This window comes from Trichoderma atroviride, chromosome 1 (genome assembly GCF_020647795.1).
Source record: "Trichoderma atroviride chromosome 1, complete sequence".
Taxonomy (NCBI): domain Eukaryota; kingdom Fungi; phylum Ascomycota; class Sordariomycetes; order Hypocreales; family Hypocreaceae; genus Trichoderma; species Trichoderma atroviride.
The window spans coordinates 1,605,830-1,632,792 of NC_089400.1; the positions used below are offsets into that span (position 1 = coordinate 1,605,830).

Here is a 26,963-nt window from a genome sequence, read left to right on the forward strand (position 1 = left end):
TGGGGGGGCCCAGCAGCGCTGCAGGTGGATTTGCCGCCGCCAGGCGAACCCCCTGAGGATGCTACCCATTAGGGGATTTCGAGGAGGCCCCAGGGGCTGCTAGTGGTGGCTGCAAGCACTAGGCCCTAACATGGCTCTGTCGTCCGGTGCTCACCTGAAATCAGTGTTACAGACAGAGAGCCGGAGCGGGACACAAGGACCAGCAATTTATCGTTGATGAATCCATCGCGGCAGCTGGGCGTCGATATGCTTGCAAATTGCTGGCAGCAATCTCGCCATGCAAATTGATAGGTTGCTGCGTATAGCGCGTCGTCCATTCAAGCACTGCGCTGGCCGCGCTGCTTGCTCATTCGCTCTACATGTAGATACTACTGTATGTAGTTGTCGAGTGGAGGGGCAGCAGATGGAGCAGATTGTCTTGATCTTCAGGAGCGTCGCAGATGGAAGCACTACAGACACTTCACACAGATAAACGCCCCTCCTCTCCTCGGATGGCTTGTGCTTGGGCATCCCAAATCACAACGTGTTTCATAGTCACGAGCCCAAAGGGAGACAAATCCGCAACCAACGCGGGGAGAGAGGACACGAGAAACGATTTCAGTGCTGCGTACAGATCCCGAACCCCGTGTCGTACAAGAAGCAAACTCCATTGGGGAACTTTGTTTTCTTCGGAACACGGAGACAGCACACCCCAGGCCAACAGTACGGACAGATGGAGTAGGTAGTTCAAGCAGCAACAAACGTGAACTCACCTGACAGCCCGGGCAAACCTCATCCTCATCCCCAGATGTTTCATGCGTCCCGCAAACCTCCTTGAAGCCGGATAAATAAGCTTTTTGACAAATACACGTGCAATATCGTCATAAACAAGGCTGGGTAGCTTGGGCAAATAGCGGCAGTTTCCTGTCGTGACGCGAGGAGCACCAAGCATGGACACTTTCGTCTTTCATTCTCCCCCCTACATATGTTATGTACCTACTGTTACCGTGCTATGACCGCCGACGATCACATCAAAAGTGTGTCACTGCTCAACCCAAGGGTGGAAAAAAAGGGGGGGAGAGGAAGAAGCGACGCAGCGAGTCAGCCTGTTGAAATGATATTGGATCCAACCCTTTTTCCAACCAAGGCGGTCGATAAAACGCAAGGCTAATCCGCTAGGGGCAGTCCTTTTCCACGCCGTTTGATGACATTCGACCCCACGCGATAGGCTATTGGTACGACGAGAGCTGCAATCCTGGCCTGCCACAAATAACTGGATATATATGGATGCACATGAAAGAAAGGCTCATGAGGCTGCCAAGAAGAGTGAAAATAAAAATAACAACAGATCTGCAGGACGGGTGCTACATCACTTCCCAGTATGCGTACAGAGCACAAGAGCACGCGCGCGGAAACGGGCCCTCCTGTGAAGAATCTACTTCAAGTTGCTTGTATGCATGTCAAGCCAATCCTGCGCATGCAGGGTTCATCGACCTGACGAAATGGAGCGACAAGGATCCGACGTCAAGCTATGCGGCTCTAGTGCCTGAACTCGACTTGCCACTGTCTCTATACAACTTTGGCTTTTCGATTTTCGTAATTGTCTCGTATCACTTTGTATAAGGTGGTAGGCATATTAGAATCAAACTGTTTGCATTGCCATACCGTATCGTAAACATTATTGTTAAACCCTAGACTTTTTTTTTTTTTTTTTTTTTTTTACTCTTTTTTACCTTGGACGGCCATAATAGGTCATCCATATATACATCCATGTAATAACCGTACTCTTTGCTTCATGCGTCTTCCACTACTTGCCATCAACTGGCCAACCAATGCTTGTACTCTTTGTCTCTTGTTGCTAAAGTATACTAGGTATTCTAGATTTATTTATTCTACCCTCTATCGAACGGGAACATCAACCTCCTGTCCCTGGAACTTGGGAAGCTCAGACTCAATCTGTGCCCACTTCTTGCTGCCATTGGCCAGCGACTGGATGGCCTCCAGGATCTTGTCCTCCTCAGCTCGGACCTGCGTGGTCGAATCACGATCTCTCAGCGTAATGGTGCCGTCCTGAAGGGTCTGGAAGTCAACGGTGATGCCGAGCGGCGTTCCGAGCTCGTCGTTTCGGCTGTATCGCTTTCCGATACTGGCAGATGAGTCGTCTACGCGGCTGGAGACGCCGAGGCTGCGCAGCTTCTGAGACAGCTTCTTGACGGTAGGCTTGAACTGTGGGTTGGAGGACAGAGGGACCAGGAGAACCTTTGTCGGGGCCACAGTGGGAGGGAAAGATAGGACCTGCCAAAGTGAAATCATGTTAGTTGACATTTGCGCCATCAATATTACTCGTAAAAAGAGTGAGAAGAGAAAAGACTTACACCGCGAGCCTCATCACCACCATCGCTGCCACGGGTCCAGAAGTTGTGCTCAATGAGAGAGTAGAGAATACGGCCGATACCGAAAGATGGCTCGATGACATTGGGAGTGTATTCACGGGTGTTCTCCACTCTCTTGCGGAACTCGATGGCGACAGAGTCCTTGTCGATGGTGGCCTTGCCACCGGCAATGCCCTCAACGTCCAGGACAATCTTGCCAGTCTCAGTCAGCTCCTTGGCCAGCTTCTCGCGCTGCTCTTGTGAAGTAGCCTCCAGGGCAGTCTCCACGGTCTTGGCATCCTTCTTGAACAGAGGTCCAAACTTCTTCTTCTGGATATCGACCTGCCACTCCTCAATGACCTTGGGCTCATCAAGTCGCTCACGGACGACCAGAGGAGCGCCAGTCTTCTTGGCATGGACCGACAAATCGTATGCGCTACGATCCGCACAGCCAACGCACTCCACCCAGCCAGTTGAGGTCAACAGCTCAGCGTCCCAGCAGTCAGTGGCATAGTGGGCCATTTCGTTGGCCATGTGCTGTCGGAAACGCATCTTGGACAGATCAACGCCAATCTTCTCCATGAAGAGATGGATACGCGCAAGGAAGTATCCAAGGGTCTCGTTGTCGACAACACCGTCCTTGACGGCCTGGCCAATGGCCATCTTCTGGGTATGGGTCTTTCCGGAGAGCTGAACGTGGCGATCCAGCAGAATCATCTCGACGTTTTCAACCTCGTGGAAGCGGCTGTGCTTCTTGCCACCCTCGGGGTCGACAAAGTGCTCAATCTCAGCCATCAGGAACTCTCGCACACGCAAGAGACCGGCGCGGGGCGAAATCTCGTTTCGGTATGACTTGCCGATAGAGGCCGAGGCAAACGGCATTTGGGATTGGTTGAATTCGAGGAGCTTGGCAAAGTTGAGGAACTGTCCCTGGGCGGTCTCGGGACGGAGGTAGCCAGCAAGGTTGCTGCTGGGTCCAATGGATGTCTGGAACATCAGGTTGAAGGCCACGGGGTCTGATGGAAGGACGCCAGTCTCGGGGTTCTTGAGGTCGTACTTCTTGATGAGCTCGCCGAGTTCAGGGCCGCCGTAGTTGTCGATCTTGGCAAGCACCTCCTCGTACTCCTGGACCACGGCGTCGTCAAGCTTGACAGCAGCAGCGGTCTTGGCCTTCTTCTTCTTCTTGGGGTCGACCTCCTTCTCCTCAATCTTTTGGCCGCGGGCCTCCTTGTCGCCCTTGAGACGAGCCTCGAGGATGGCCTCGACAAAGTGATCGGCTCGCAGAATCTCGCCGTTCTTGGGGTCCTTGCACATCCAGTCGGCAAACTTGTCGACGTGGCCACTGGTCTTGAGGACGTCGTGAGGAGTCAGCGCAGTGCAGTCAACCTCCAGCATGTCCTCCTCCAGGACAAAGTGTTTCCGCCACAGGTCGATGATGTTGGCCTGGAGAGCGCAGCCTGGCGGGCCGTAGTCGTAGAGACCACCAACACCTCCGTAGATCTCGAAGGAGGGGGTGTAGAACATGCGCCGTCGCAGCATGGCGTCGAGCACCACCTTGTCGAGGGGCTGGCCCTTGAGCGTCGTCGCGGATGAAGACATGGCGCCGGTCTTGGGAGGGTTCTGCGGCTTGAGAGGCTGAAATGCGCAAAGCTTTCGCGAAACAGACAGGTTGCGACGACTGATGGCAGCAGGCCGGGTCACACGCGGGGCAAATGTGAGGCGGGCAAGAGTTGCTGGAGAGGAGAGCGGCAGACGAATTGGCTTCATCCACCAGGGTTTTTAACGTGGTCGAGGATGAGGGCGCGAGTCGAGTCACAAAAACTCAGGCCGCACTGGTTTCCTCTGGCTATGGTGGGGTTGGGCAGAAAAGAACTTGGAGAATCATCTAGACAAAGTTTGTGTGCGCCGCCTGTGACTCCAGCCGGCCAAGGCCCCCACCAAAGATCTGTAGTGGCCGATTGACTCTACAGCGCCCGGCTTCGGCCGCCCCTCAGGGCCCTGCACGACAGCCTATAGCGGCCGAGGGCCCTGTGCGGCGGGGCAAGCCGTTGACTCTGCGCAGCCTTGCGTGTAATCCGAGGCATGTAATTGATGTATCTGATTTGCATCAAGTGTGTGCAGCTTTTGAAAGGCCAGATATTTCGTGTGGCCTGCTGGTATTTATACTTCCTTGAGGCTATGAGATGAAGGATTTTATTATTTAGAAAATGGACAAGAAAATGTGTTTTTTATGTTATACCCAAATCAGATATTGTCATGCCCCTCGTTTGAGTGCAAGGGCCTACATATCGCGGGTTGAAACACTAAGTTTTGAATATCCAAACACTCTTTCATACATGTATGTCATCAAAATCGTATACTAGTGTTTTCAAACTCTCATAATAGCCCCCCTTTATGAACTCTACCTCAGCGCAGCTCTCTTGTTGGAGTCGCAGATCTGCTCTCCGCCCTAAAAATGCTAATATGCGAGCGGTGAGCCACATACTCACTGTCCGCATAGCCCAGAATGCCTCGAATCTCCGTGCTCTGATGGCCCAGGATTCTCGAGATTTCGGGAGCGGCATAGTTGACGAGAGCTCGCCCAATCTCTTGCCTCACGCCCTCCCAGCGCTTCCCGTCCGGGCCCGGATTGGATTTTCGGGTGACGACGACAAGCCGGACAACTTCTTGCTGGGCAAAGTTGCCCTCGACATCGACCACACCGACAGGCAGTAAGCCGGCCTTGGTGAGAAGAGCCTTGTGGGCACCGTCGTCAATGTACAGCGTGCCGTGGGGATTCGGCGTGTGGAGGAGCCAGAAGTGGCGGTCCCGAATCGGATCGGTCGAAGCCAAAAACCTCGTGTGCAATGGCGGAGCTGGCTTGCTTTCTTTATTTTCCGATATAGCCAATTGGCTCAACGATAAGGATGATGCCGATCTCGATGGCTGGAGGTAACGGACAATGTTCAAGACATTGCCGGGGTTCGAGGACCTGGTGATGATGGTTGTCACACCCGCCGACGTTCCGAGTCGTGCGGCGATGATCTTTGTACTCATACCGCCGGTGCCTAGTGCCGATCCAGCGCTCGAGACTGTATTTTGTTTAGCACTTGGTGGGATACCTTTTGCGAATTAGAAGAGTGAAACATACCATCTGCCTCAAGGGCTGAAATATCTTCCACGATTTCAATGGGTTTGGCATCGGGATTGCTTCTCGGGTTCTTATCGTACAAACAATCAACGTCTGTCATGAGAAATAAGAGGTCTGCGTGTATCATGGCCGCTGTAATTGCTGAAAGGGTATCATTATCGCCAAATTTGATTTCGGAAACTGCCAGGGTGTCGTTTTCGTTTACAATAGGGATGACCCCCATGTCTAATAATTCGTTGAATGTGCTCTGAGCATTGAGATATCGTGTTCGCTAAACGAGCATTGCTCATGGTTAGTATGACAGTACCACTCTGGTTAGAAGACCATGTATCATACATCAGCAATATCATTTCTTGTAAGTAGAATTTGGGCCACAGGTTGCGACAGGTGGGCAAACAGGCTGTCCCAGAGACTAATCAGCCGACACTGACCGATTGCCGCCAATGCCTATTGACATGGTATAAATATTTAGAATGATAAGCTCAAATCAGATCGATATTGAAGTGGTCTTGCCTGTAATTGAGCCAAATGCTTGGGACGCTTGGCTACGTCCATTCGTCGAAGACCGACACCAATAGCTCCTGAGGAGACAATGACCACTCTATGGCCATCCTTTCGTAGCTTGACGGCCGTGTCCACAATCAGGGTCAAGATGGGCAGCAGAGGCTCGTGAGTTGTTTCGTCGACAATTGAGCTTGTGCCTTTATTCACAAGGATGTTAGAGAGAAATGCCTTTTTTTTTTCTTCTTCACGATGACCAGGGTACAGATTTGTAATTCGCACTCACCCAGCTTAATAACAACAGTCAGTGGCTTTGACTTTCTCATAGCCAACAGGTTCTCGTCTTGAGAGAAGAAAAGAAGCAGACGTTAGCCAATTGAAGCCTCACAGAAAATAGAGCATTAAAAAGTGAAGCTGTTAAAAAAAAGTATGATTCTGCAGACGGGGTTGAAAAGAAGGGCAAGCAAGCATCTTGAAATGTAAATACAAAACGCGCCTGGATGTCTGAGACATCCACCGCTGTCAAATCAATGAGATGCAAAATTCGTCATTTGGCTTACTCGGAGTAATATCGCCAGACATCTTTGCCAGCTCCCCTGTCACGACTTATGCGATAATAGCTCTATTCGACGAAGCTGATTGGCCTCAGCAAGCTTCCCGGTCAGTTCATTGAATTGCGGATTGGGAAGCCCGGTGGGATGAAAGTCGCATATGTAGAGGAGGTCGTCACTCAATCGCAAAGGCGCACCCTTCGAAGTACATGTAGTTGACCCGAATCCAAATCCTTGTCTTGCAGTCATGCTCCGTCCCGCTTTTCGGAGCCCAAGATCCAAATTTGGAGTTTTCCCTCTTACAGCTTACGATAAGATAAGCTAGGCCATCAACGGAGCAGAACAGCTTTATTAGTGAGAAAAATCGCTCTCACCGCCCTGCACATTGTCGATTCGATGCGGCAGAATTGTGTACTAGCAGCACTACAATCGACGAGAGCTTGTATGAAGCGAGACACTTCCATCATCCCACTCAGCATCTCTCATTTCATCCAATCCGTTCGGCTACGTATATGAAAAACAAGAAAGACGCAGTTTGAAGACATCACTGCATAGACACACTTCACAACCATGGCTCCAGGCGCAGCGCCCCCATCAGCTCCGGCTGCCGAGTCCGCAACACCGAACCCCCCCAAAGAAGTCGTCAACGACCCAGCCCGAACCGGCTTCGACCCGCAGATGAAATGGTGGATGAACTACTTCCGAATTCTTTCCGGCCAAATGACCCCCGAGGGCCTGTTCCACTACCGCGAATGGCGATACAAGGTCCACGAGGAGCGAGACTGCAAGCGATGCGACGAGTATCGCGACTGGCTATTCACATACTCGCCCGTCGTCCGCTTCCTATCCGGCAAGATTAAAGATTTGAACGGCAATCTAGATGCCTCAAACGTGCTGTGCCGCCGGTGCCCTGCGCGGCTGGAGGAGGATGGACAGGTACATCGACAGTCTGGAGGTTTCAGCCCGAATCACGGCATCCTGATCTGCGCAAATGAGATTCGCGATCGCAAACATCTGGAAGATACGCTGGCGCACGAAATGGTGCATGCGTGGGACCATTTGCGGTGGAAAGTAGACTGGATGGGAGACAAAGATTTGAAGCATGCTGCGTGCACAGAGGTCAGTACTTTTGATCGCAACAGATATAATTCTGGGATTGAGATTTGTACTCGGCCAAGTTTGACCTGTGACTAACGTCAATAAAACCACAGATTCGTGCATCAATGCTCAGCGGAGAATGTCGTTGGACAAGAGAAGCCTTAACCCGAGGCAATTGGTCTTTGACCCAACAGTTTCAGAACTGCGTTCGCGCAAGAGCCATCAGATCCGTCATGGCTCGGCCGAGGTGTAAAGACGACGTGCAAGCGACCAAAGTGGTCAATGAAGTCTGGGACTCATGTTTCTCAGACACCAGGCCTTTTGACGAGGTATATAGGTAAAATTCGAATGCCTTGTAAATATAGACTTTATGATGTACGATACCGTCTAGCTCTAGCGCAGTTCCGCTCATGACACTCAACTTTAACTCTCAATACTATTAAACGATACCCCCAAAACAAAACTTCTGACTGAATCGCTAAACTGTTCCCGTGTAACCGTCCAAAGAAGAAATGAAAATGACACAAATGAAAACGCCCTTGACTCCTCTTTATGCAAGACAACATACCAGTTCAAAAATTACAAAGTAGACTCCAAAGACAATACGGTCGTTGAAAAAAAAAAAGGCGACAAAAGATTGCATATGTCGTATCCCCTGAAAGATCAAGAGCTCCTCTCACGATTGGCGGCTCTTTCACCCTTTACGCAGTGCTTAATGATCCAAGGGTGGTTTTGTACCTCATCAAGAGGGATTCTCTTCTCGGGGTCGAGAACCAAGAGCTATGGTTTGCTTGTTAGTGACTCGTTACTCTTCTCCTATATCGGGAACTGATCACTTACTCTCTTGATAAGGTCGGCGGCTTCGGCGCTGACAAATTTGGGAATTTGCATATCAGCACGAGCAATCCTTCGCTGCGTCATGACAGGAGTGTCCTCAAAAGGGGCCTCGCCGACAAGGAACTCATATGTCAACACGCCCAAACTCCACAAATCAACCTTTTCATTATAGTAGTTATCCGAAGACCCAGGCTTGATCATCTCCGGGGGCAGATAGTCGAGCGTACCACACAGGGTTTTGCGTCTATTGTTAGGAGCATGCACACTCCAGCCAAAGTCCGAAATCTTGATTTCTCCATGGATACCGACGAGGATGTTCTCAGGCTTAATGTCGCGGTGGATAACGTGCTTTCTGTGAAGATATTGCAGTGCAGAGGCCATCTGGGCGACGTACTGAGCCGCTTTCCACTCGGGGAATTTGGTCTCTTTCCGCAAGTGCTTGTACAACTCTCCCTTGCCGGCAAACTCCAGAATCAAAAAGACTCGTTTGCTGTCGTGGAAATGGCCGTAGAGTTGCAGGATATTCGGATGTCGCAGATTGCTCTGAATCTCGATTTCTCGCCTGACTTGCTTCTCGACACCGCCACCAGCCTGCAGCTCACTTTTGTGCAGCACTTTCAACGCGCAAATAAACCCAGTAGTCCGCTCTCTGGCGAGGTATACTCGACCAAACTTGCCCTTACCCAGAGGTTTCCCAATCTCAAACATGCCTAAATGAAATTGCTTCGGCATACTCGGCTGCTCAGTAAGAGCGACTTTGGTTTCGTCAATCTCCTTCTCGGTAACGGTGACGGTAACCTTTGCCTTTTCCTTTTCTTTTTCACTCTCTCTTTCCCTTTCCCTTTCTCTTCCCCTCTCTCTATCCTCCTTCATTCGTGAAGGGGGAGGCTTTCTGACCGGGGGTGGTGAAGCGGGATTCATGGGTTTTCTCGGGACCGCTTGCGAGGGGAGGGCGGATGCAACAGCATTGTTACTTTGTGACTGAAGCGCTACTTTGTAGAGGTTTGCTCGATTCGTGCTTGAGGCCGTCGCAATCTAGATGCATGTTAGTCTCACTGAAAGCCAAGTACTAGTGAGCAGGATGTCATCCTACCTTGGTCTTGGTATAGAGCTTTGAAGTTTCACCGACGTCGTTCTCGTCTTGAACGGTCATGTGCTCGAACCGTGACTCAAGCACGCGCGTAGACATTTTGTTCGCCATGTCGAGGTGATCCGGCTCTGTGGTGACAATCAAGCAGACGACCTTGTTCGACGTGGAGTTATTCCTGATGTCAGAGAGGAGAGTTTGTTAGACTTGGGGGTTGTGGCAGCAACGGGGCACTTCAGCTGCCGTTGTTGCGGTCTAATGTTGTCACGGCAACCGCACGTGCATACAATTTCGCCCGACTTAGTAAGCTCCAACATTGCGTCTGACAGGGAGCCGCATGTGTGAAGATGCATGCACTAATTATGTCTCCAGTTTTGCATTTCGGGAGAACAATTAAAAAATTAAAACAAAATTTTCATGTTTCAGTCCAAGTAAAAATGCGCTGTTGTTTTCCATGGTTTGGTCAAGCACCTTGAAGGGCAGATAATTTTAGCCGCTCCCATAAAATGGCCCAAGTTAGCAGCGCTATGGCTGAAAGTCTTAGCAGATGATCCTAGTTGGGTCTTCAATGCTAGTCTTGAGCGTGATCTTGAATGATGTGCAACGTCAAATTAGCAATATTCTTTCCAATTATTCTCTTATACGCAGCACTGTAGTTCAATTATTACACATCAACACGACACGACTATACACCTCATCTTGTTTATGGCCTTTTCCAAAACTGCATAATATTAGTTAGCACTTATACTTGACCGTTGCTGATTCTTATTAGGCAGATTTCAGCAGAACACTTATAGGGTCTCTCTACCTATTTATGATTTCATATGTCAGCTTCCATTACAAGTTTTTACAAGGTTTCACACTAAGCCATGCCTTATTCTAAAATATTCAGTATCTATAAATATTTGACACTTAAGAAACACCGTAAACCCCCAACGTGAAAGCTGTACAGTGGTCTAGGCGTGAATGGCTTTTTGGCTTCTCAACACCCCGCTGCCTCAGTCCGTCCACCCCACCATAGATATTCCAAGTACTACTAGTACCTGGCAGCTCTCTCGCGCACATCTTCAACTTGTACATCATTTCTCCCTTCTCAGCTGCCCGCCAGCTTCCACTACAAATCAAAATGACAAACCACATCACCGCCCTCGACGAGCCCTTCCCCAGCCCCGACTCCCTCGCCGCCGCCACAACCTCCCACACGCAGAACCGCTTCCGCATCTCGACCCGCAAGCTGCCCATCTCAAAGTCCGCCGCCATCGATGCCCTCGAGGCGAAGCTCGGCATCCCCGTGCCGGAGATGATATTCGGCGACAACCTCGTCTCCATCACGCACGTGCCCACAAACTGGACGCTCGAGTTCAACACCGCCGATGCGCTCGACGCCGTCGACAAGACCGACAAGAACATGCTGCGCGTGGCCTATGCGCGCGACTGGGAGAGCACGCGCGAGGGCACCACGCAGAGCATCAAGGAAGTCGTCAAGCCGTACGACTGGAGCTACTCGACGACGTACCGCGGCACGATACGCAATGCCGACGACGACGAGCTGAAAAGCTTTCGGCCGACGGAGAAGCAGATCCCCATTGACCTGCTGAAGCGGCGCGACCCGATGCTCTTCTTCGATGAGGTCGTCTTGTATGAGAGCGAGCTGGACGATAATGGCATTTCTTTGTGCAGCGCAAAGCTGAGAGTCCACGAGAAGCGCATGTTGTTGCTGGTGAGGCTGTTTATGCGGCTGGATAATGTCCTGGTGCGACTGAGAGACACGAGAGTCTATGTGGACTTTGAGACGGACGAGGTGCTGCGTGAATACACGGCGAAGGAATCCAAACTTGACGACGTCAAGAATGTAAGTGGAACATCAGAGAATGAAGATTTTTTTCATCTTCCCATCTTGGAGAGACGCTTGGCTAATACGAGCATGTCAAAATTACAGGCTCTGCGGAGAACAGGAAGGCTGCCCGACGATGTCACAATCGCATTGCGAGATCCTACGGCCTTGGATCCCTTGCTGGAAGTTGTCGAGCATCGGGTAGAGGCTGTGTCACTAGCAGCGTCAAAAGCAATAATTGGGAAAGAGAGGAAGTGAAAGGAAATACATATGAAAGTCTCGGGTATTTAGAAGGACATGTGAGCAGCATCGTAATCATGAAAAGGCGTTTATGGGGTTGGTAATAAAGCTTAGGGATCTTTTTGTTACAACATTGTATTTTGAAGTATAAGCCCAGAGCATTTATAAAGCTCTGTGATAAAATCCTCTCATCAGGGGAAAAAGGGGGAGGAAGCAACATGATACAGAACCATGGATATCAACAATGAAAATACAGTCCAACCAAACCTATCCAGACCAGCGCCTGCTCTTTTCAGATTCCTTCATTAGACACCTAGAACGTTTGGAAGCAAAAACAACCATGAGGGAAACATAACCAAGCTCCAATCAACGTAAAACACAAGATATCCAGGCCGTATCGTAAACATTTACCAGAAAAAAAAAACATCATCTTCCGTCTTGTGGTGAAGATGGCTCGGCCACCTCCTCAAAATCTAGCTCCCACCTGTCTACCTCCTTGAACTTTTTGCTTGCCTCTTTCAGTTCTGCAGCGTCTGCGAGAGCTGCGTCTGCCTCCTCTGCGGCACCGTCAAAAGTATTGTCCGCCAGAGGAATAAATCGGCTTACTTGTTCCTCTCCTTGCTCATCTTCATCCTCATCCTCATCACTGCCTCTGCTTCTGTCTCCTGCATTTTCCTTGTCTGAGGAATGCCGGCGTGATGCAGACCTAGCTTGTTTCGACGAACCACCTACCCTACTGGCTCGAGAGGCAGAGCGGGAGCCAGCAGCTCTAGTAGGCGGCCGCCCCCTTTTTCGCCTGCGGGCAGTTTCAGTGTCCAGAAAAGACAATTCATCATCTCCGTTGCCCAAGCCCGAGGTATCGAGTTCTTCATCACTTTCTAGACTGAGGGGGTCGCGTTGCTTCTTGTACCGCCGTTTGGGGAGCAGGCTTGTAAGATCAGCCGTAGTCATCTTGGGCGAAGCTTGCTGGCTCCGCGGTGGCCGACCACGTGTCTTGCCAGTCTTGGCTGTATCGTAATTTGGCGAATGTGTTAATGACGGAGGTGAAGATATATCGGATAGATTGTCGAGGCGTGCGGGAGTGGTAACGGAAGGTCTGCGGCGTTTCTTTGCTAGCGATCGAATATCCGGCCACACATTAGATGCTTCTGATCCGCTACTCGCTGGTGGAGCTGCGATTTCCGCTTGGTTGACTGGTGTAACTGGACGTGGAGGGAGCCTGGAGGGAGGTCCCCGAGGTGAAGACACATCTGATATTTCAGATTCGCTTGTCTCATCTATCTGGTCCTGCTCAAGGAATGGGGGGGCATCCGGCAGTTCTGATGACTGCCTCTCTCGAAGCTGTCTAGATGAACCGGGTTCCGTACGCGACACTTTCTCTGGGCGTGTATTATTTTGCTGAGCATCCAAACTCTTTCGTTTTCTTGGATTTGAGGACTCAGCCTCCTCCGGCGACTCTGGTTCTATAATCTCATCGTTTCCACGTGTTCGGCGTCGGTTTTTCAATGGGGTGGATTCAGCCTCAGGCTCAAAATCGTCTTCACTATCCACCTCAGGTTCCTGGCCGGCAGTTGGAGGTTCTTCAAGTGGCTCCCGGCTAGTTCCCAAAATACTTGGCTCTCGTGCACGCCGCTTGAAAAGGCCAATGTTGAATGAGGATCCGACTCTGGGGGTAGTCCCACTCCGGCTGCTTGGTCGAATCGGGGGATCGTTTCTTCCTATGAAACTAGACCTGCGTGACTGAGTCCGGAGAGCGCTGTATGACATATTTGAAATGTCTGCCGAGCGCGCTGAGCCAGGGCCGTCCGCAAAGCTGTCATCCAAATCACCAAAAACACTGTCGCCAAGATCCAATCCACTTGTATCCCGTTGATTATAATTAGGCGTTGACGCCGTAAATCGGCCAAGCTCCACTGAGCTTCTTGAGCTTGCACGGGTTGCTCTCCTTTCGCTTGTTGTAGTCGCATTGTCGTCGGCGAGTCTGTTGAGCGCGGTGTCACGAGTCTGGTTTGCCGTCTCGATGGAGTCGTCATCGTTAATGTTGAGTTGCGCGACAGATTGTATTTTCCTAGGGCGGCCTCGAGGGCGGCGTGTGGTTTCTGTCTTGTTTTCGAGAAGGACACTGGAGCTGCTAGCTGGCTCTGCGGTTGATGGTATCACGACAGCATCCTTGCCCGCGCGAGGTCCGGGAGGTCGTCCTCTCTTGGGCCGCGGCATGGTAGCTGGCAGTGAAATGTAGTGAAATGCAGAGGATTGACGAGCAGTGCTGAAGCAGGTGGAAGAATATATTATGCGCGCTTCTCGTGAATCCAACTCAAAGCACAGAAAGAATCTTGGGTCGCCGTTATTGCAGGCAGTGCCATGAAGTGGGTTGGACAACAAAATGATCGTGAGGGTTAATTTAGCTTGAAATGTTGACGCGTTCCGACGCGAGTGGAAGTGGAGGAATCGCGAGGCTGTCACTTTTAGGCGGGGCCACTTAAGAAAAATACTACTAGTAGAGCTTACTGCCTAAAAGGGCGGTACCTTGGTGGCGGCAGATCAGCCTCGTAGCAGGCAAATCAGCTTACACCAAGAAGCCAATTTTTGAATATAGATATGTACCTAGGTAGGTAGGTAGCTGTCTGCCTAGGCTCGATGAAACGAATGAAATGGCCACTAGTATATACACGTCATTTCGTCTGATTTTTGTTCTATCCCTCTCTTTACATGTCGGAGATTATCTATACATTGTCAAAATCTTACATGCCAGACTTTCCAAGCTCTCCCTCAACTCTAGCTTCGTCAATATGGTTAATTGTACAGGGGTTTTCCAGCCACAAACGCTTAATTTCCTCCGTCGTCGTAGTAATAAGATGCTAAACCGTATACCGTAGAAAAGAGATTGATCATATGCAATTCGTCATTATTGCTTAGATGAGCGCCTGGCCCATGAACATGCTGTTCTTCACTTCCGCAACGACATCCCTCCTGTCATCGTTTCCAACAAGAACAATGCCTCTTCCACGTCTTCCCATCCTACCAGCTCGGCCTAAGCGGTGGATAAAATCAATCGTAGTATGAGGTACATCATATAAAATGACGTGTCGAACAGCAAGCGTGTCAATGCCTCTAGAGGCCAGATCAGTCACGACCAAAGCCTTGACATTTGTCAAAGCTCGATGGCGTGATGGAGAGGGAGAAACAATGGTTCGCAGCGGTTCAGATGTTGTAAAGGTTTCCAATACTTCCCCGTGGCGCTTCTCGGGAGTGTCTCTGTGCAGTGCTTCGGCATCAATGCCCTTTGAGCGCAGATACTTGGCGACTTCGTCGGTTTTCTCTCGCTCATTGACAAAGACCATGACTCGACGCACGTCAATCTCATCTTTTTGCAGGTTCTCATGCTGCGAGGCCTCTCTTCCAATTGTATAGATGACATCAGCACACGCAAGATCTTTGTTATTGCGGTACGGCTCTTTGGAAACATCGATAACACCAAGCTGAACACGTCGAGGGATGGCGTGTAGGTTGGGTGTGGTCAATCGAACCATCTTTGGGTAATTGGTAGCCAAGTAATTGTTTAGCTTTCTGGGAATTGTTGCCGAGCAGCATACAAGCTGCTTCATAGAAGGAGAAGAGCGCTCGACGATGCTAGATGTGACGGAAGAGAAGCTTCTATCAAAAAGTGAATCCGCCTCGTCGATGATCAAATGCGACACTCGTGAGAGGATGTTGGGATCAGATTCTGCAATCGAGGCCAGCAGGTGCGGCGTCGAGATGACAACATCGAGGCCCTTTGGCCCGTATAGGTTCCGCTGAATCTGCTGAGGCTTCAGGTTCGACGACAGCACTTCTGTCTTGAACTTGACAGCGTGCGACAACTTTTTGGCAACGAGGCCGACTTGGTGAGCAAGCTCAGCTGTAGGAACCAAAATCACAACCTTGGGCCTCGCCATGGTGGGGTGCGGCTCCTCAAAAGGCTTTCCCTTGAAGTCTGAAGCCATTTGGCGCTGCTTCTCTATTTCTGCTCGCTCTTTATAAGCTTGAATCTCCGTGTCCTCTGCCTCGGCAATCTTCAGTGCGTCGATGGCCGGCAGCAGATACGCAAGAGTTTTGCCCGATCCAGTCTCTGCCGCCAAAAGGAACGAAGACTGCTCTTTGGATTGACTCTTTTGCTCTCCCGGCTCTCCCGGCTCTCTCTGTCCCAGCAAAGCAGGAATGACCAGTCGCTGCACTGGTGTCGGCCGAATGTCAACCATGCCGGCAAATACTTCGTCTGCAACGGCTGTCTTTAGCGCGGAAGATAGATCAAACTGATCAAATGACTCGTATCTCTGCAGCCGCTCCTTGACAGACATGCGCTTGTTGTATGACACCGATGTCAAGGCACGCTGCATCTTGAGCGCCTTTCTATCATCCTGCGATCGTCGTCTATCATCGCCTGGGGCCGATTTCCGATCGCTAGGCTGCGCAGAACGAGCTCGTGGTGGCGAACGGCTGGGATCGATGTTGGCTACTCTCCGGTTCATGCCAGTGAAGGGGCCTGCAACCCGATCGCGGCTGGGTCTGCGGTCATCTCGAGACAGGCGTGGTGCTCGGTGGACTTGCTCAGCTAGAACCATGCGCGAGGGCCTCGGCTTGGCTCGCTGCGATAAGAAGCGCTGACTGAGACATGGCTGCTGTATAGAGGACTGTATGAGTGGACGGCTGCTGATTGTGCGGGTGCAGCCCAGGCAAACTGAGCTTGCAGCAGCGCGGCGCATTATGGAATTCCGTTTGATGGTGGGTTGGTGGGATGAAGATTGCGATAGTAGAGGTCTCGCAACTTTTTTTTCCCTTATCTTGGTGTACGGAGCACATGCGCCGTAGCTAGTGCTAGCTCCGGCTCTGGGGTGGGCTCCCGGCCCCCATTTTTTATTGCCGGCATCAACCATGATGTAACGAGATCAATTGAAACGCACCCATCCTCTTTTGTCTGTATAGATCGTTTTTGTAATTTCAACACAAAGTCTATTCTCCAAGAGTCCCACCAGCTTATGTGACAATTTTTATCTAGGCCAGCATTTATTCTATAACATTCACCAACAGCGGAAGGGAGCAGTTCACCAGACACCCATCAACTTCACATGTACATGATAGCCGTACAAAGGGCAACATCAACCTGATATTTGAGTCATAAGAAGCCAAAATAGCAAAATTTCATCTCTGAGAAAGTAGCTGCCATATCAAAACACAAAGAAAGAAAGCCATGATTTCGTGAAACCTTGGCAGAACTATACATAAAAGATTGACGTCATGCTATGCCGTGTACCTATGCCGCTTGTATTGACGCGACCCCGATCAATAACCAAAAAATTTCACAGCGTTTCATTAATGCACAGGTCGTCTCATCATAAGGTGTTCACCTTGCTCGATTGTAGGGCTTTTGACATGATTGAGTTGTGTGTCTTTCTTCGAGAAGCCGGCTGTAGACAGTGGATGAGAGGGTTCGGTTGGACCCGGGGTTTTTGGCTCTTCGGCGATGGAGCCAAGTGACACCAGCGATCTATTGCGACCGCTGCTTGTCGACATGCGATTCTCTCGTTTTCTAGCCGTGACGGGGCTCAGAGATCCAGCCGACAAGAGACTATCATCTGAGTCCACGCTGGTTCTTCTTCCGTCAAGACGAGGTGAGTGTTGCGAATCATCAAGACTAACTTGATCTTCACTTAAACTAGATTGGATTTTGCGTAGTGTGCTGAAAATCTCGGACTTATCGCAAGGAAATTGTTCAATCGTCGGATCGTTCATGTCCGCATCCTCTATCGCATATTCATCAAGCTTTGGCTTCGAAGCACGCCTCAGCTTAGCATCATCAAGAGCTTCATGGTCCAGAGCATCGTCGACAAACTCGTAGGCACCAAAGCACTCGTGAGCAAACAACGGAGTCTTGAGATCTTCGTCAATCTCGCTCTCGCCACCAGACCCGCTGATTTGAGGTGACGACGAGTCATTCTAATCAGCCTGTTAGAGTGTTACCACGTTGAAAGGACGCCAAAACTCGCGACACGTGGTCTTACCTCGTCAAGCTTTGCAGCTACATCCGCGACTTCGGCGGCGACAGACGAAACTTGCCCAATAGGGGTTGAGGTTCTTCTTCCTTCGTCTTTGATCTTGGATATGTAGCTCTTGGGAAGCTTCAAAATGTTGTTGCGATTGCCCGCCTCGTCCGTGGCTAGATGAGGCATTCGTCAGTCAGAAACACAGTCCAAGAGAACAATAATAGACAAGATGTTGACATGTTGATAGGATCTTTTATCAGAGCCAACTCACCAATATTCTTTTCTTCATCCAAGATCCAGTGGCCATCTTGTCCAGCTTTGAACTTGAACTGGTATTCCCTCCCAGGCTCGACGAAGACGCGAGACTCAAAGACATATTCGCCACCCTCATCGCGAGAGCAACTCATCTCCTGGAGGCCCCACGGCACGGTTGTAAAAGTTCCGGCCAGGAACAGAGGAGGTTCTGTCCCCGGGCGGCGATATGTCACGGTATAGGGAACGGTGGACGCCATGATGGATGCTGAAGCAAACTGCAGAGCGACTCACGGCGGGATCTGCAGAGATGCTGCTTGGGAGTCCAGTTGAAGGTGAGCAGGGGGTGCGAGATGATAAATAAGGAACGGCGCCGCCAGAGTCAAATGAACGCCTGTGCATATGGCAAAACAAGCGCTGGTGGGCTGATCCCCAACGGCCAAGCAGCCAAGCAGACGGGGGCGTCCTCCTGCGGGGTTCTGCACGAGGGCAACTAAGCTCTGAGATGGGCCAAGATCCGGGCCGTGATGATACTGGCTGGTGCCAAAGGCTAATTCCCTGCTAGATGCGACGGTGCTGGAGGGTGGCTTTTGATTCCGAAAGGCTCATTGAGTCGTCATGGCTGGCGAGGGGCCCCTCGAGGTGACGTGGGAGTCGCGTAAGGCAAAGCAGCCCGAACTGTCAATGCCTCGACGACGGGAAAGGGGGAGATTGCTGGGCAAAGGGAGCAGCATTGGGGAGGCATTTATTGATGTGGTCATGATTAGCCGGCCAGCGAGGCAGCGCCGCAGATGCTGCTTTTCTGTGAGGTAACAAGCTCGGCTAGGCCTGGCGAAGAACGGAGGTCCAATGCAACGCAACGTCTGCAAGGTCTCCGGTACTGCAGCAACACGCGCTCGCAGCAGGCAATTGAGCCACGGCAAGAGGTTACGGGGACCTCGCCAATCCCGCAGCGATGCAGACACCGACAGGCACTGCCCAGTAGGGCCTAGGTCGTGATATCATGAACTTGGGGGGATTTGGACGCCAGGCCAATCACATTACATCTTCAGCGGATGCGCAGTGGGAGTTCCAGTAGTTGCAGTGCGGAGAAACTGGTCCCAGGGCTAGCTCCCATGGTCGAGGATACCGCCCGCAATGGAGCCTCTGCCGCGGCGTCCACCCGGCGCCTCGCCGTACATGTACTTGGGCTTGGCCGTGAAATACTCCGTAGCACATTGCTCTACTCGGTTTACGCGGTACTTTCTGGGAATTGCCCAGGCTTCAATTCTCGGGATTCACAAGGCTAAATGCTCGTATGCTCGAATGTGAGGTGTCAAGAACAGACACAATCCTCTAGCCAGGGGTCCGGCCTCTGTGCAACGGGATGCGACGTCATCTGTCATGCAGCACTCACGGGTACCTACTCACGTATGGGGCACTGCGCCTATTAGCTCGTAGCTGTACTTAATGCTAGTCGCTGCGAGATGGCAGCCTCCGAAAAAACACCCTAAACTTTTTTTCCTCGTCGCAGCAAGTTTATCAGATTGTACAGTATTCGCTTCAACCAGCCAACGTCCAGCTTCGTCTTGCGGCTTGCGATAACTCAGCCGGCGCTCATCCGCCTCGAGAAGCACGTGGCCTGGCCATTCCTCCGCCATGTCGATCCCGCCGCAGCTTATCCGCGTCAAGCGCAAACGGGACGATGATGCCCCCGTCACCTTTCTTCGTTAGTCTGCTCGTTGGCGATTGTATCACGGCATCAGCGCGTTTCTAACACGGCGTAGAGCTCGATGAAGGGGCCAAGCGGCACCGCAGCGAGGCAAATTGGGTGTATCAGCGCCGAGAATCAAAGGCCACTGCAACAGGCCCTGCTGTGAGCCGCAGTGATGGCGAGCCGGTGATTCACGTCTCGCGGCCAGAGGACGGCAACTCTCTGGCCAGGACACGCAGCGATGAGCAAAGGGCAGCGAAGCGGCATGCCGACGGGCAGCCCACAGAGCAGCGCAAATTCCATGTATCGCGAGCGATGCTGGCGCAAGCATCTGCCACTCCTGGCAAGACCAGCCCTGGATACTCGAAGCAAGTGCGGTTCGGGCCAACCATCTTTGTCGAGCGTACTGGGCGCAAGAAAATCATGCCAAAGTCTTCGCGCCAGAGCCTAGTCATAAAAGACGCTCAATCCATCATCACGCAGGACCTCGAACAAGATACTCTGATGAGCCACGACCAGCCCGTTGAACAGAGACATCTGAAGAAGCCTGGTGTTGCGAAGCGGCGTGACCCTTCCCAAGAGCCCCCGGCTCGTGCTCCTCTTCCGCAGTCCATAACTCATCGTCATACCGAAGATATGGATAAGATAACAGCCGATATGAATCAATGGGTGCTCAACGAGATTGGCGCAAACTTGCATGCCATGGAGGTGGAAAAGAAGCAAGCTGAGAAGCCAAAATTCAGGCCCAAAGCCCCTGAAAAGAGATATCAAGAGCGCCACCCTGAAATTGCGGTGCCGCGGTCAGCCCCTACCGAAGATACAGTAGATACTCCCATGGCAGATGCAAGCGAGGAAGAAGGAGACGATGAAGAATGGGTCATCGAAGAGTATGTTCGCGTCCCAGCTCATTCTATGGGCCTTGACGTGCTTCCGTCCGATGTCGGCATCCTGGTCTTGAACGGAGAACAAGAGAGCATGCTATTCTATGGATCCCTGGAGGATGAAGACGAGGACAATGACGAGGACGATGAAGATGAAAATGGTAAGCCACCGTCATGCAAGACATTGATTCACGTGAAACAAAGCCTCACCTCTTTTTCTTGTGCGCAGCGGAAAACTACTACACGGCAGATTATCCAGAGGACGAGGTCGATACCGAGGACGAATACGATCGTCACGCTTACATGTACCGCAATGCCAATGCCTCGGACGAGGAGGAGTTTGATGACAACGAATATGACAGCGACGAGCTTGTCATGGAAGGCCAAGACAACGATGACGATGACGCAAGAATGGACCGCATCCGAGAATTCATGAAACGCAACGCCGGCTTTCGATAGGTTCGACAAAGAAGATCGTCTGGCTCTGTGTGTGTTTGGCAAATTACAGGGAGCTTCACGCATACACGCCACTTGGCTCCCCTCTCCTCCCCTTCCCATTCCATCCATCTCACCCACCGCCACTCGAACAAAAGAGAGAGCAACATGGTATCTGCATGATACTATCCCCAGTCTCATCTGCAGTTTGCTACATCCGACAATGGCCCCTCTTGTCTGAGATTGACACAACAAACCCGGCCGTGCAACAATGGACTTGTCTGTCCCAGACTCCCCATCTCCCCACGTGGCGGCTATTTTTACGGTCCATCTCCATGTCTCTTGTCTTTCACAGGCATTCATGCAACATAACACGCATATACGCATACATGCACACACCAAAACTGACATTGTTGTTGTTGTACACGTACACCTACTACTATATAGGTACGTATCAACACATGTACGTATGGATATATGTATGTATGTATGTGTTGGGCGATGCATTCCTTCCACCCCCCCCCCCCCCTTCACCCCCTCTAGACAACTTCGACAAGGCCGATGCCTCACCGCTTTCGCCTCCCAAGCAACACAAGATACCAAAAAGTACTTGCAAGTTTGTGTGTTGGAAGATGCAGGCGCTAGGGCCTCGCTTTGGCCCTCTTTTTCTCAACGCTGGATAATAATAAACAAGCGTACATATGCCTTTTTTCTTTTTTTTTCCCTATCTTTGCCAATGCCACATCTCACCCACTGAGCTGGCCTTTTGCCACCTGGCAGAGAAGAGGGTCACTTGACCACAGCAAAGCAAACAATCTGAGCTGTCCCGTTTCTACGTTTTTTTTCTTACCTGCTCGTGCCGCAGATGGGGCAAGCGGGAGTGGCTTGCCGAGCAGCGGGAGAGGGAGAAACTGGCGGGGAGAAGTCACATGCTGCTCTCTCTACTCCAAGCACTTGTGGCATTGTATTACATGTTGGCACACTACATGCGTTCAAAGAGAAAGGGAAAAAAAACTGGGAACGTGGGATAAACGGGCGCCAGAGGCCCAAGATGCCGTGAGACGCAAGGGGATGGGCTCGAAGATGCCTACTTCTAGGGGTGGTCCCACGACACACTACCAATGCAGGGCGACCCGAAAGGCCCAGATGGTGGGTAGGGAGAGAGGGAGAGAGAACCCTGAAGAGAAGGGAGGAGGAGAAGTAGAGGAGAAGCAACAAGGAGAAAGGGAGAAGAAGCAGAAATAATGATGCCAAACGACAATGATGATGATGGTTTTATGATAATCATAGAGACTGTATTGCCCAATTCTTTTGTAGACACTGTTTCCCAATCCCGTAGCCAAGCTATTTATTACCTTTTAGCCATATCTTCCCAACCGTTATCTTCATGCCCTCCTCATTAAAGCCCTAATATATGCAGGAAAGAGGCGGGAGGCTCGTCGCCGCCAGCCACCAAAAAAATTTGAAAAGAGCAATAAAAAAACCCAAATAGCGTCAGCAAATCGTACTAGTACATGAGATATCTTGTGAACAAAAAGAGATAAAAACAAAAGAGAATAAAACTGTGCAAAGTGTCCAAAATCGCTCTTCCTCCTAATGCTTCGCTTGACGCTTGATCCTGTTATCTCATTTGATTCCATGTACATCTTTCGACCTCGAGGGCTATGCTTTTGGTATCGTAAAATATGCTCTGGCCCGACCCAAATGAAAAAAGAGATGATGAATAGTAGCAGTCTTCCCACTTTGGGAAAGTGGTATGTATTAGTAGTACATAGCTCGTACCATGCTCAAGAGAGTTTTGGGAGGGCAGTAGGAACACGGATCGTATCTGCTCTCTCCCCGTCTGTTGAGCGTAATTTTTTTTTCCAAGTTTTTGTTTTCTTGATTGTGGTATTGTATCGTGGTCGAAAGGAACGGTCGATTTACATCTTCAGGCGCCTCTGCTCCTTTCTCTTCCGTCGCTCTCTGCGTTCACGGAATTGCAGAGCGCGTTTGGCAGCTACAAAATAAGGGAGAATGGTTAGCGCCTCGGACAATATTTATAGCAAAGGATGTATCAATTGTGAATCAAACTCACCCCAGTCTCGACACTTGCGTTTTGTTTCGGGATCAACCCAAGAATAATGCATAGCTCGCTCAGGGTAGCGCTGGGCAAGGCCCAAGGGCTCCATTGGTCGATCCTGCGTGTCTCTCTCCCGACACTTGATGCTAATGTGTTTCGGCTCCATGTCTTCGTCGTTGTCAAAGATCAGCCAACCATCCTCGTCCCAAAGGGGGATACGCTGGTTCATGCGGTAGTACCACGCCTGAAGGCCTTGGACAGTCCTTTCAGGTGTGCGGCCAAACATGCTCGCAAAGTCTTGCTTGATACGCTGCCACTTGAGTTTCCTGTCGTGCCAAGCGTATATGATGAAGTCTCCCTCTTCTGTGGTGTATTTTTGATTAATGTGCCTCCCTTCATTGTCGGGGGGCGGGCTGGGGTAACCATCCATTCTTGAAGGGCAGAACTCGCTGCTGATGGCATAGTTTGGATAAGCGGGCTCGTGGATGGAAAAGGCCAGCATTGAAGGCAGAGGTTGAGGCAGAATAGAGCCACGTCGGAGTGTGGGGAGAGGAGAAGGAGGGGTCCAAGATCGCGTTGATCCATACGATCTTGCGATGGCTTCTACACCTTGATCGAATTCCTCGAGGCTAGGCAGTTTGACGGAGGGATTGGTGTATGAGTTGAGGCGAGTCAAACGAGGGATCGGAGAGCACTCTCGAGAGACAGTACTTGAAGCAGATGAGAAGGATCCTGCCAGACGTGTTAGCCGTCTCGAGTACTTGTTTTTTTGATCTTCTTTTCACGAAAAATCGTAGCTTGAAAAGTATACATACCCTCATGTTTGACAACCGGACTGCCTGAGGTTGAGTCAGGAGGGGTTTGTGGGTGGAGTAGAGATCTTGGGACCGAAGAAAGGAATTCAGCAGACGCCTTCCTAGGGAGGAAGGTTTCTCTGCTCATGACGGCGCCGACGCCCAGCATGTTGGGCTTGGACCGAGGAGAGCCACGGAATTCGTGAGCCTCTTGTGCGGAGAACATGATCCAGAGCGACTTGGGCTGGCTTTTGGCAAAAAAAAGGTATATAAGCCAGAACACACAAAATGGTGAGCTCTTGAATAATCGAGGCTCGGAGGTTGAAAACAATGGCTGAATCGATAGAGACTGCAGTTAAGACACACTGGCCCAGGCCCGAGGAGAGGGAGAAGCACACTGGCAGACGGCGGTAGTAACGAGGGATATAGGCTGTGACAAAAGGGTCGACGAACAAGAGACTTGCGTTTGAAGGGAAAGAGAGTGGATAGGTTTGAGGATTAAATCTGGGTGAGTGAGAGTCAACACGAGGGGCACGGTCTTCTTGTACTTGTCGCTCTCCGGCGTGGAGTGTCCATCGAGACCCTGCGGGCTTGGGCTTGGGCAATGGCCTGCTCGTGCTAACGCACAACTCTGCCTCTGCCATGGCCAATAGCCAGATCGGCCGTGATAGGCTCGACAGAGGGCGGTGCCAGCTACCACAGCTGTCTTGACTCTGGGAGGGGAGGGTCTGTGTGCCCGCCCTCGCTCAAGCAACCCTGCACCGCCAGACAAGACCCAACAGACAGACATGGGACGCCCATGAGAGTGCCCCGGGGGTGTCTGGTGGATCACCGCAGAATCGGTAGAAACGGTACCTGCGGCTGTCTTGGGGGGGCAGGGATGAAATTGGCACCACCGGGGGTGGTCTCCATCAGATACTGTTTAGTCCCCGCCTGTGCTCTGCAGGGCGAGCCGCTTGTTGCAAGGCCGCAAGAGACTCGGGTAGTATTCGCTGGTTAAGACAGATCCGGCGTGGCAACATGAACCAATGCATCCTGGAGGCAGAGCTAGTGCCAAAGGGCTGAACTGGGGACGGCGGCCGGAGCAGTGGTGACAATGGGCTGCAGAAGAGCAGACAAACGGCGTATAACAGCAAGATTGCGAGACAGCAATCGACCAAGTTGAGTGTTTTAAAATAGAACAGCTACTGTACATATGCAGACCAACAGTCTGGGAGAAGTGCAAGTATCTGATCGTCGACAGGCATTGTGTCATCAGCTGAGGCGTGTAAGCCGCCCAATTTCGATGAAGACGACATGTTTTATCTTCCTCCTTGTCCTCATCACACCAGGGCTAACTGGCAGATGGTGGAGATTGCTGGGGGTCGGCGAGGAACCCGGTAGCATTGAAGAGATCTCCTAAATAGCAACGCTGCGTTGGTTAGGTGGACATTTGCGTGTTAGCAGCCATCATCACACTTAGGTCCGAGGCGGACCCTTGCCACGAGGCGCCACCCGCGAAATGCGTGTGCCAGGATTGAGCACACAATACAATACAGTAGGTAGCAGGACGACGGGGAGGCATCGCATGAGGCAGTACTCGTAGACCTGGGACTTGTACACGAGGCCTTGCGCGCCGTACCAGTACCTCGACTTGCACAGGCGGCTATCATCTCGTCCAGGGAGGCTGCATCCAGATACCGGGGGGGGGGCTGCTACCAAACCGGGGGGACTCGCATCATTGACAACAGTCGTCTTCTGCGTTGGACTCTTGGACATTGTCCACATGTTCACACAGTGCCGAGAGGCTGAAGTGTCCACGGCTTACATGCTTCACTTGACTTGATGCGTCACTTCATGCAGCGGCATGCACAAAGTGTGTCGAGCTCACTCTCCAAGGAACTGATCCCGGGAAGTTGGAGATGCCATGTAGCGTGTAGCCGCAACGGGCCTTTCATCGACGGCGATGAGACCACTTCCATCCACAGGCACATGCATGCGCGGATGTAGCTACCTGCATGAGAATTGCGGTCCAGAGACCAGTCTAGACGGGAGCGGCCAGCTCACGAAGGAAATAAGCAGATTCGAGGCCCTTGTGGGAGCAAATCTCATTGGGCCAAGGCTGACCTGACCGAGTCTCGCGAGAGGCGGCTTGCGGCTGCCGAACGTTGGGCTTGCATAAGTTGCTTGAGTGATGGGTGCGAGAGAGAGCAATGGGAATAGCTTGGATTATACGTGGCTCGCATGAGGCCGGCAGAGAAGGGACCAAGATCTGAGTAACCGCTGCCTACTGCGGCCTGTCGAGCCGGGTCAATGGTAATAGATTGGCAGCTGAGCCTATCTGCGCACTTATCTCGCCCAGCCCCGGGGGTGCTAGGTTGTTTTGCCCGTCCAGATTAGCGTCCAGAGGCGTCTGGTGCCGTTTCTTTTTGCTGCAGGACGATGCGACGGCCGGCTCCTGCGTGTCTGGGAGCAATGAAGCAGTCGTAGGGCAAGTCCCAGACAACAAAGAGCAGACTCAAACCGACTGGCCTCCTTGCCTCGCGGCTGAGGCCGCCGTGCAGTGCCGGATGGGCTCCGCGAAGCACCTGGACCGAGCTCTCGTCCAAGGCGTGCCCCTCGAGATGGCGTCCAGCCCTCGCCATGCCGGTGAGATTCGCCAATGCTAGTGCTAAGCAGGACTATCAGTTTTCACTCTTATCCCATCCTCATCAGAATCATCAGAATCATCAGAATCATCATCGGCTGCGTTGGGCCGAGACGTGGCAGCAGCGTTAGTGCCAGTTGCTGTGGACAAAAAGTGGTGACATTGTCAGGCCGCCGTCCCTTCCACAGGTCATGATGGGCACTGTGCTCCCCTCTTTTGCAGGCGCTAAGTGCGAGCGCGGAAACGAAGGATAATGAAAAGAAAGGAAAACTAGCAGTAGCATCAGTAACGAAGAAGAAAAATTGTTAGTGGCGCGGCTCCCAACCGCGGCGAAACCTTTTGATGGCGCAGAAAACGTTTCTTTTTGTCGGACGCCGTCGCAGCTTGTCGACGAGAGGAGGAGGTTGCGTTAGAGCCGGTTAGCGCAAGGGAGGAAAAGCAGCCAATCAGATCAGCTGTGGGCGCTAGGCTGGATGCGGCATCGAGCCTCGCTAAGATCTGATTGGGTGGGCTGCGGCGACCGGCAGATTGATGCGAAAATGAAGGCCAGCAGATCCGCTACGGTGCCGCG

The 26,963-nt window shown here is 51.6% G+C and overlaps 11 protein-coding genes across 12 annotated transcripts; 3 read left to right on the forward strand and 8 right to left on the reverse strand.

Moving 5' to 3' along the window:
* Positions 1-1,710: 1,710 nt before the first annotated feature.
* On the reverse strand, positions 1,711-4,235 carry TrAtP1_000624 (uncharacterized protein). Its single transcript, XM_014090645.2, has 2 exons — positions 2,355-4,235; positions 1,711-2,274 (listed from the first exon to the last, which is right to left on the reverse strand). Exons 1-2 carry the CDS (start codon positions 4,116-4,118, stop codon positions 1,879-1,881), a joined length of 2,160 nt encoding a protein of 719 aa, XP_013946120.1. The 5' UTR covers positions 4,119-4,235; the 3' UTR covers positions 1,711-1,878.
* A 325-nt stretch (positions 4,236-4,560) lies between these two features.
* TrAtP1_000625 (uncharacterized protein) lies at positions 4,561-6,783 on the reverse strand. Its single transcript, XM_014090646.2, has 6 exons — positions 6,543-6,783; positions 6,269-6,325; positions 5,995-6,182; positions 5,818-5,928; positions 5,482-5,752; positions 4,561-5,422 (listed from the first exon to the last, which is right to left on the reverse strand). The coding sequence occupies exons 1-6, from the start codon at positions 6,562-6,564 to the stop codon at positions 4,758-4,760; spliced, it is 1,314 nt and encodes a 437-aa protein (XP_013946121.1). The 5' UTR covers positions 6,565-6,783; the 3' UTR covers positions 4,561-4,757.
* Positions 6,784-7,103: 320 nt separating this feature from the next.
* TrAtP1_000626 (uncharacterized protein) lies at positions 7,104-7,972 on the forward strand (the record flags this gene model as incomplete). Its single annotated transcript, XM_014090647.2, has 2 exons — positions 7,104-7,652; positions 7,745-7,972. The coding sequence occupies 2 exons, from the start codon at positions 7,104-7,106 to the stop codon at positions 7,970-7,972; spliced, it is 777 nt and encodes a 258-aa protein (XP_013946122.1).
* Positions 7,973-8,294: 322 nt separating this feature from the next.
* On the reverse strand, positions 8,295-9,872 carry TrAtP1_000627 (uncharacterized protein; the record flags this gene model as incomplete). Its single annotated transcript, XM_014090648.2, has 4 exons — positions 8,295-8,411; positions 8,472-9,503; positions 9,562-9,733; positions 9,835-9,872. The coding sequence occupies 4 exons, from the start codon at positions 9,870-9,872 to the stop codon at positions 8,295-8,297; spliced, it is 1,359 nt and encodes a 452-aa protein (XP_013946123.2).
* An 809-nt stretch (positions 9,873-10,681) lies between these two features.
* TrAtP1_000628 (uncharacterized protein) lies at positions 10,682-11,647 on the forward strand (the record flags this gene model as incomplete). The annotated part of the gene is made up of 2 exons (XM_014090649.2): positions 10,682-11,407; positions 11,495-11,647. 2 exons carry the CDS (start codon positions 10,682-10,684, stop codon positions 11,645-11,647), a joined length of 879 nt encoding a protein of 292 aa, XP_013946124.1.
* Positions 11,648-12,055: 408 nt separating this feature from the next.
* Positions 12,056-13,846, reverse strand: TrAtP1_000629 (uncharacterized protein; the record flags this gene model as incomplete). Its single annotated transcript, XM_066110660.1, has 1 exon — positions 12,056-13,846. The coding sequence occupies one exon, from the start codon at positions 13,844-13,846 to the stop codon at positions 12,056-12,058; it is 1,791 nt and encodes a 596-aa protein (XP_065966733.1).
* Positions 13,847-14,145: 299 nt separating this feature from the next.
* On the reverse strand, positions 14,146-16,401 carry TrAtP1_000630 (uncharacterized protein). The gene has a single exon (XM_066110661.1). It carries the CDS (start codon positions 16,369-16,371, stop codon positions 14,542-14,544), a length of 1,830 nt encoding a protein of 609 aa, XP_065966734.1. The 5' UTR covers positions 16,372-16,401; the 3' UTR covers positions 14,146-14,541.
* A 200-nt stretch (positions 16,402-16,601) lies between these two features.
* On the reverse strand, positions 16,602-19,048 carry TrAtP1_000631 (uncharacterized protein). Its single transcript, XM_066110662.1, has 3 exons — positions 17,921-19,048; positions 17,668-17,822; positions 16,602-17,602 (listed from the first exon to the last, which is right to left on the reverse strand). Exons 1-3 carry the CDS (start codon positions 18,159-18,161, stop codon positions 16,979-16,981), a joined length of 1,020 nt encoding a protein of 339 aa, XP_065966735.1. The 5' UTR covers positions 18,162-19,048; the 3' UTR covers positions 16,602-16,978.
* Positions 19,049-19,411: 363 nt separating this feature from the next.
* TrAtP1_000632 (uncharacterized protein) lies at positions 19,412-21,433 on the forward strand. Of its 2 annotated transcripts, XM_014090651.2 has the most exons (3): positions 19,412-19,609; positions 19,668-20,636; positions 20,705-21,433. In XM_014090651.2, the coding sequence occupies exons 1-3, from the start codon at positions 19,540-19,542 to the stop codon at positions 20,932-20,934; spliced, it is 1,269 nt and encodes a 422-aa protein (XP_013946126.2). In that variant the 5' UTR covers positions 19,412-19,539; the 3' UTR covers positions 20,935-21,433. The 2 variants fall into 2 exon arrangements, with proteins under 2 accessions (XP_013946126.2, XP_065966736.1); XM_066110663.1 differs by having other exon boundaries at positions 19,412-20,636.
* Positions 21,434-22,832: 1,399 nt separating this feature from the next.
* TrAtP1_000633 (uncharacterized protein) lies at positions 22,833-23,992 on the reverse strand (the record flags this gene model as incomplete). The annotated part of the gene is made up of 3 exons (XM_066110664.1): positions 22,833-22,909; positions 22,988-23,704; positions 23,788-23,992. The coding sequence occupies 3 exons, from the start codon at positions 23,990-23,992 to the stop codon at positions 22,833-22,835; spliced, it is 999 nt and encodes a 332-aa protein (XP_065966737.1).
* Positions 23,993-26,141: 2,149 nt separating this feature from the next.
* TrAtP1_000634 (uncharacterized protein) lies at positions 26,142-26,390 on the reverse strand (the record flags this gene model as incomplete). Its single annotated transcript, XM_066110665.1, has 1 exon — positions 26,142-26,390. The coding sequence occupies one exon, from the start codon at positions 26,388-26,390 to the stop codon at positions 26,142-26,144; it is 249 nt and encodes an 82-aa protein (XP_065966738.1).
* Positions 26,391-26,963: the final 573 nt, after the last annotated feature.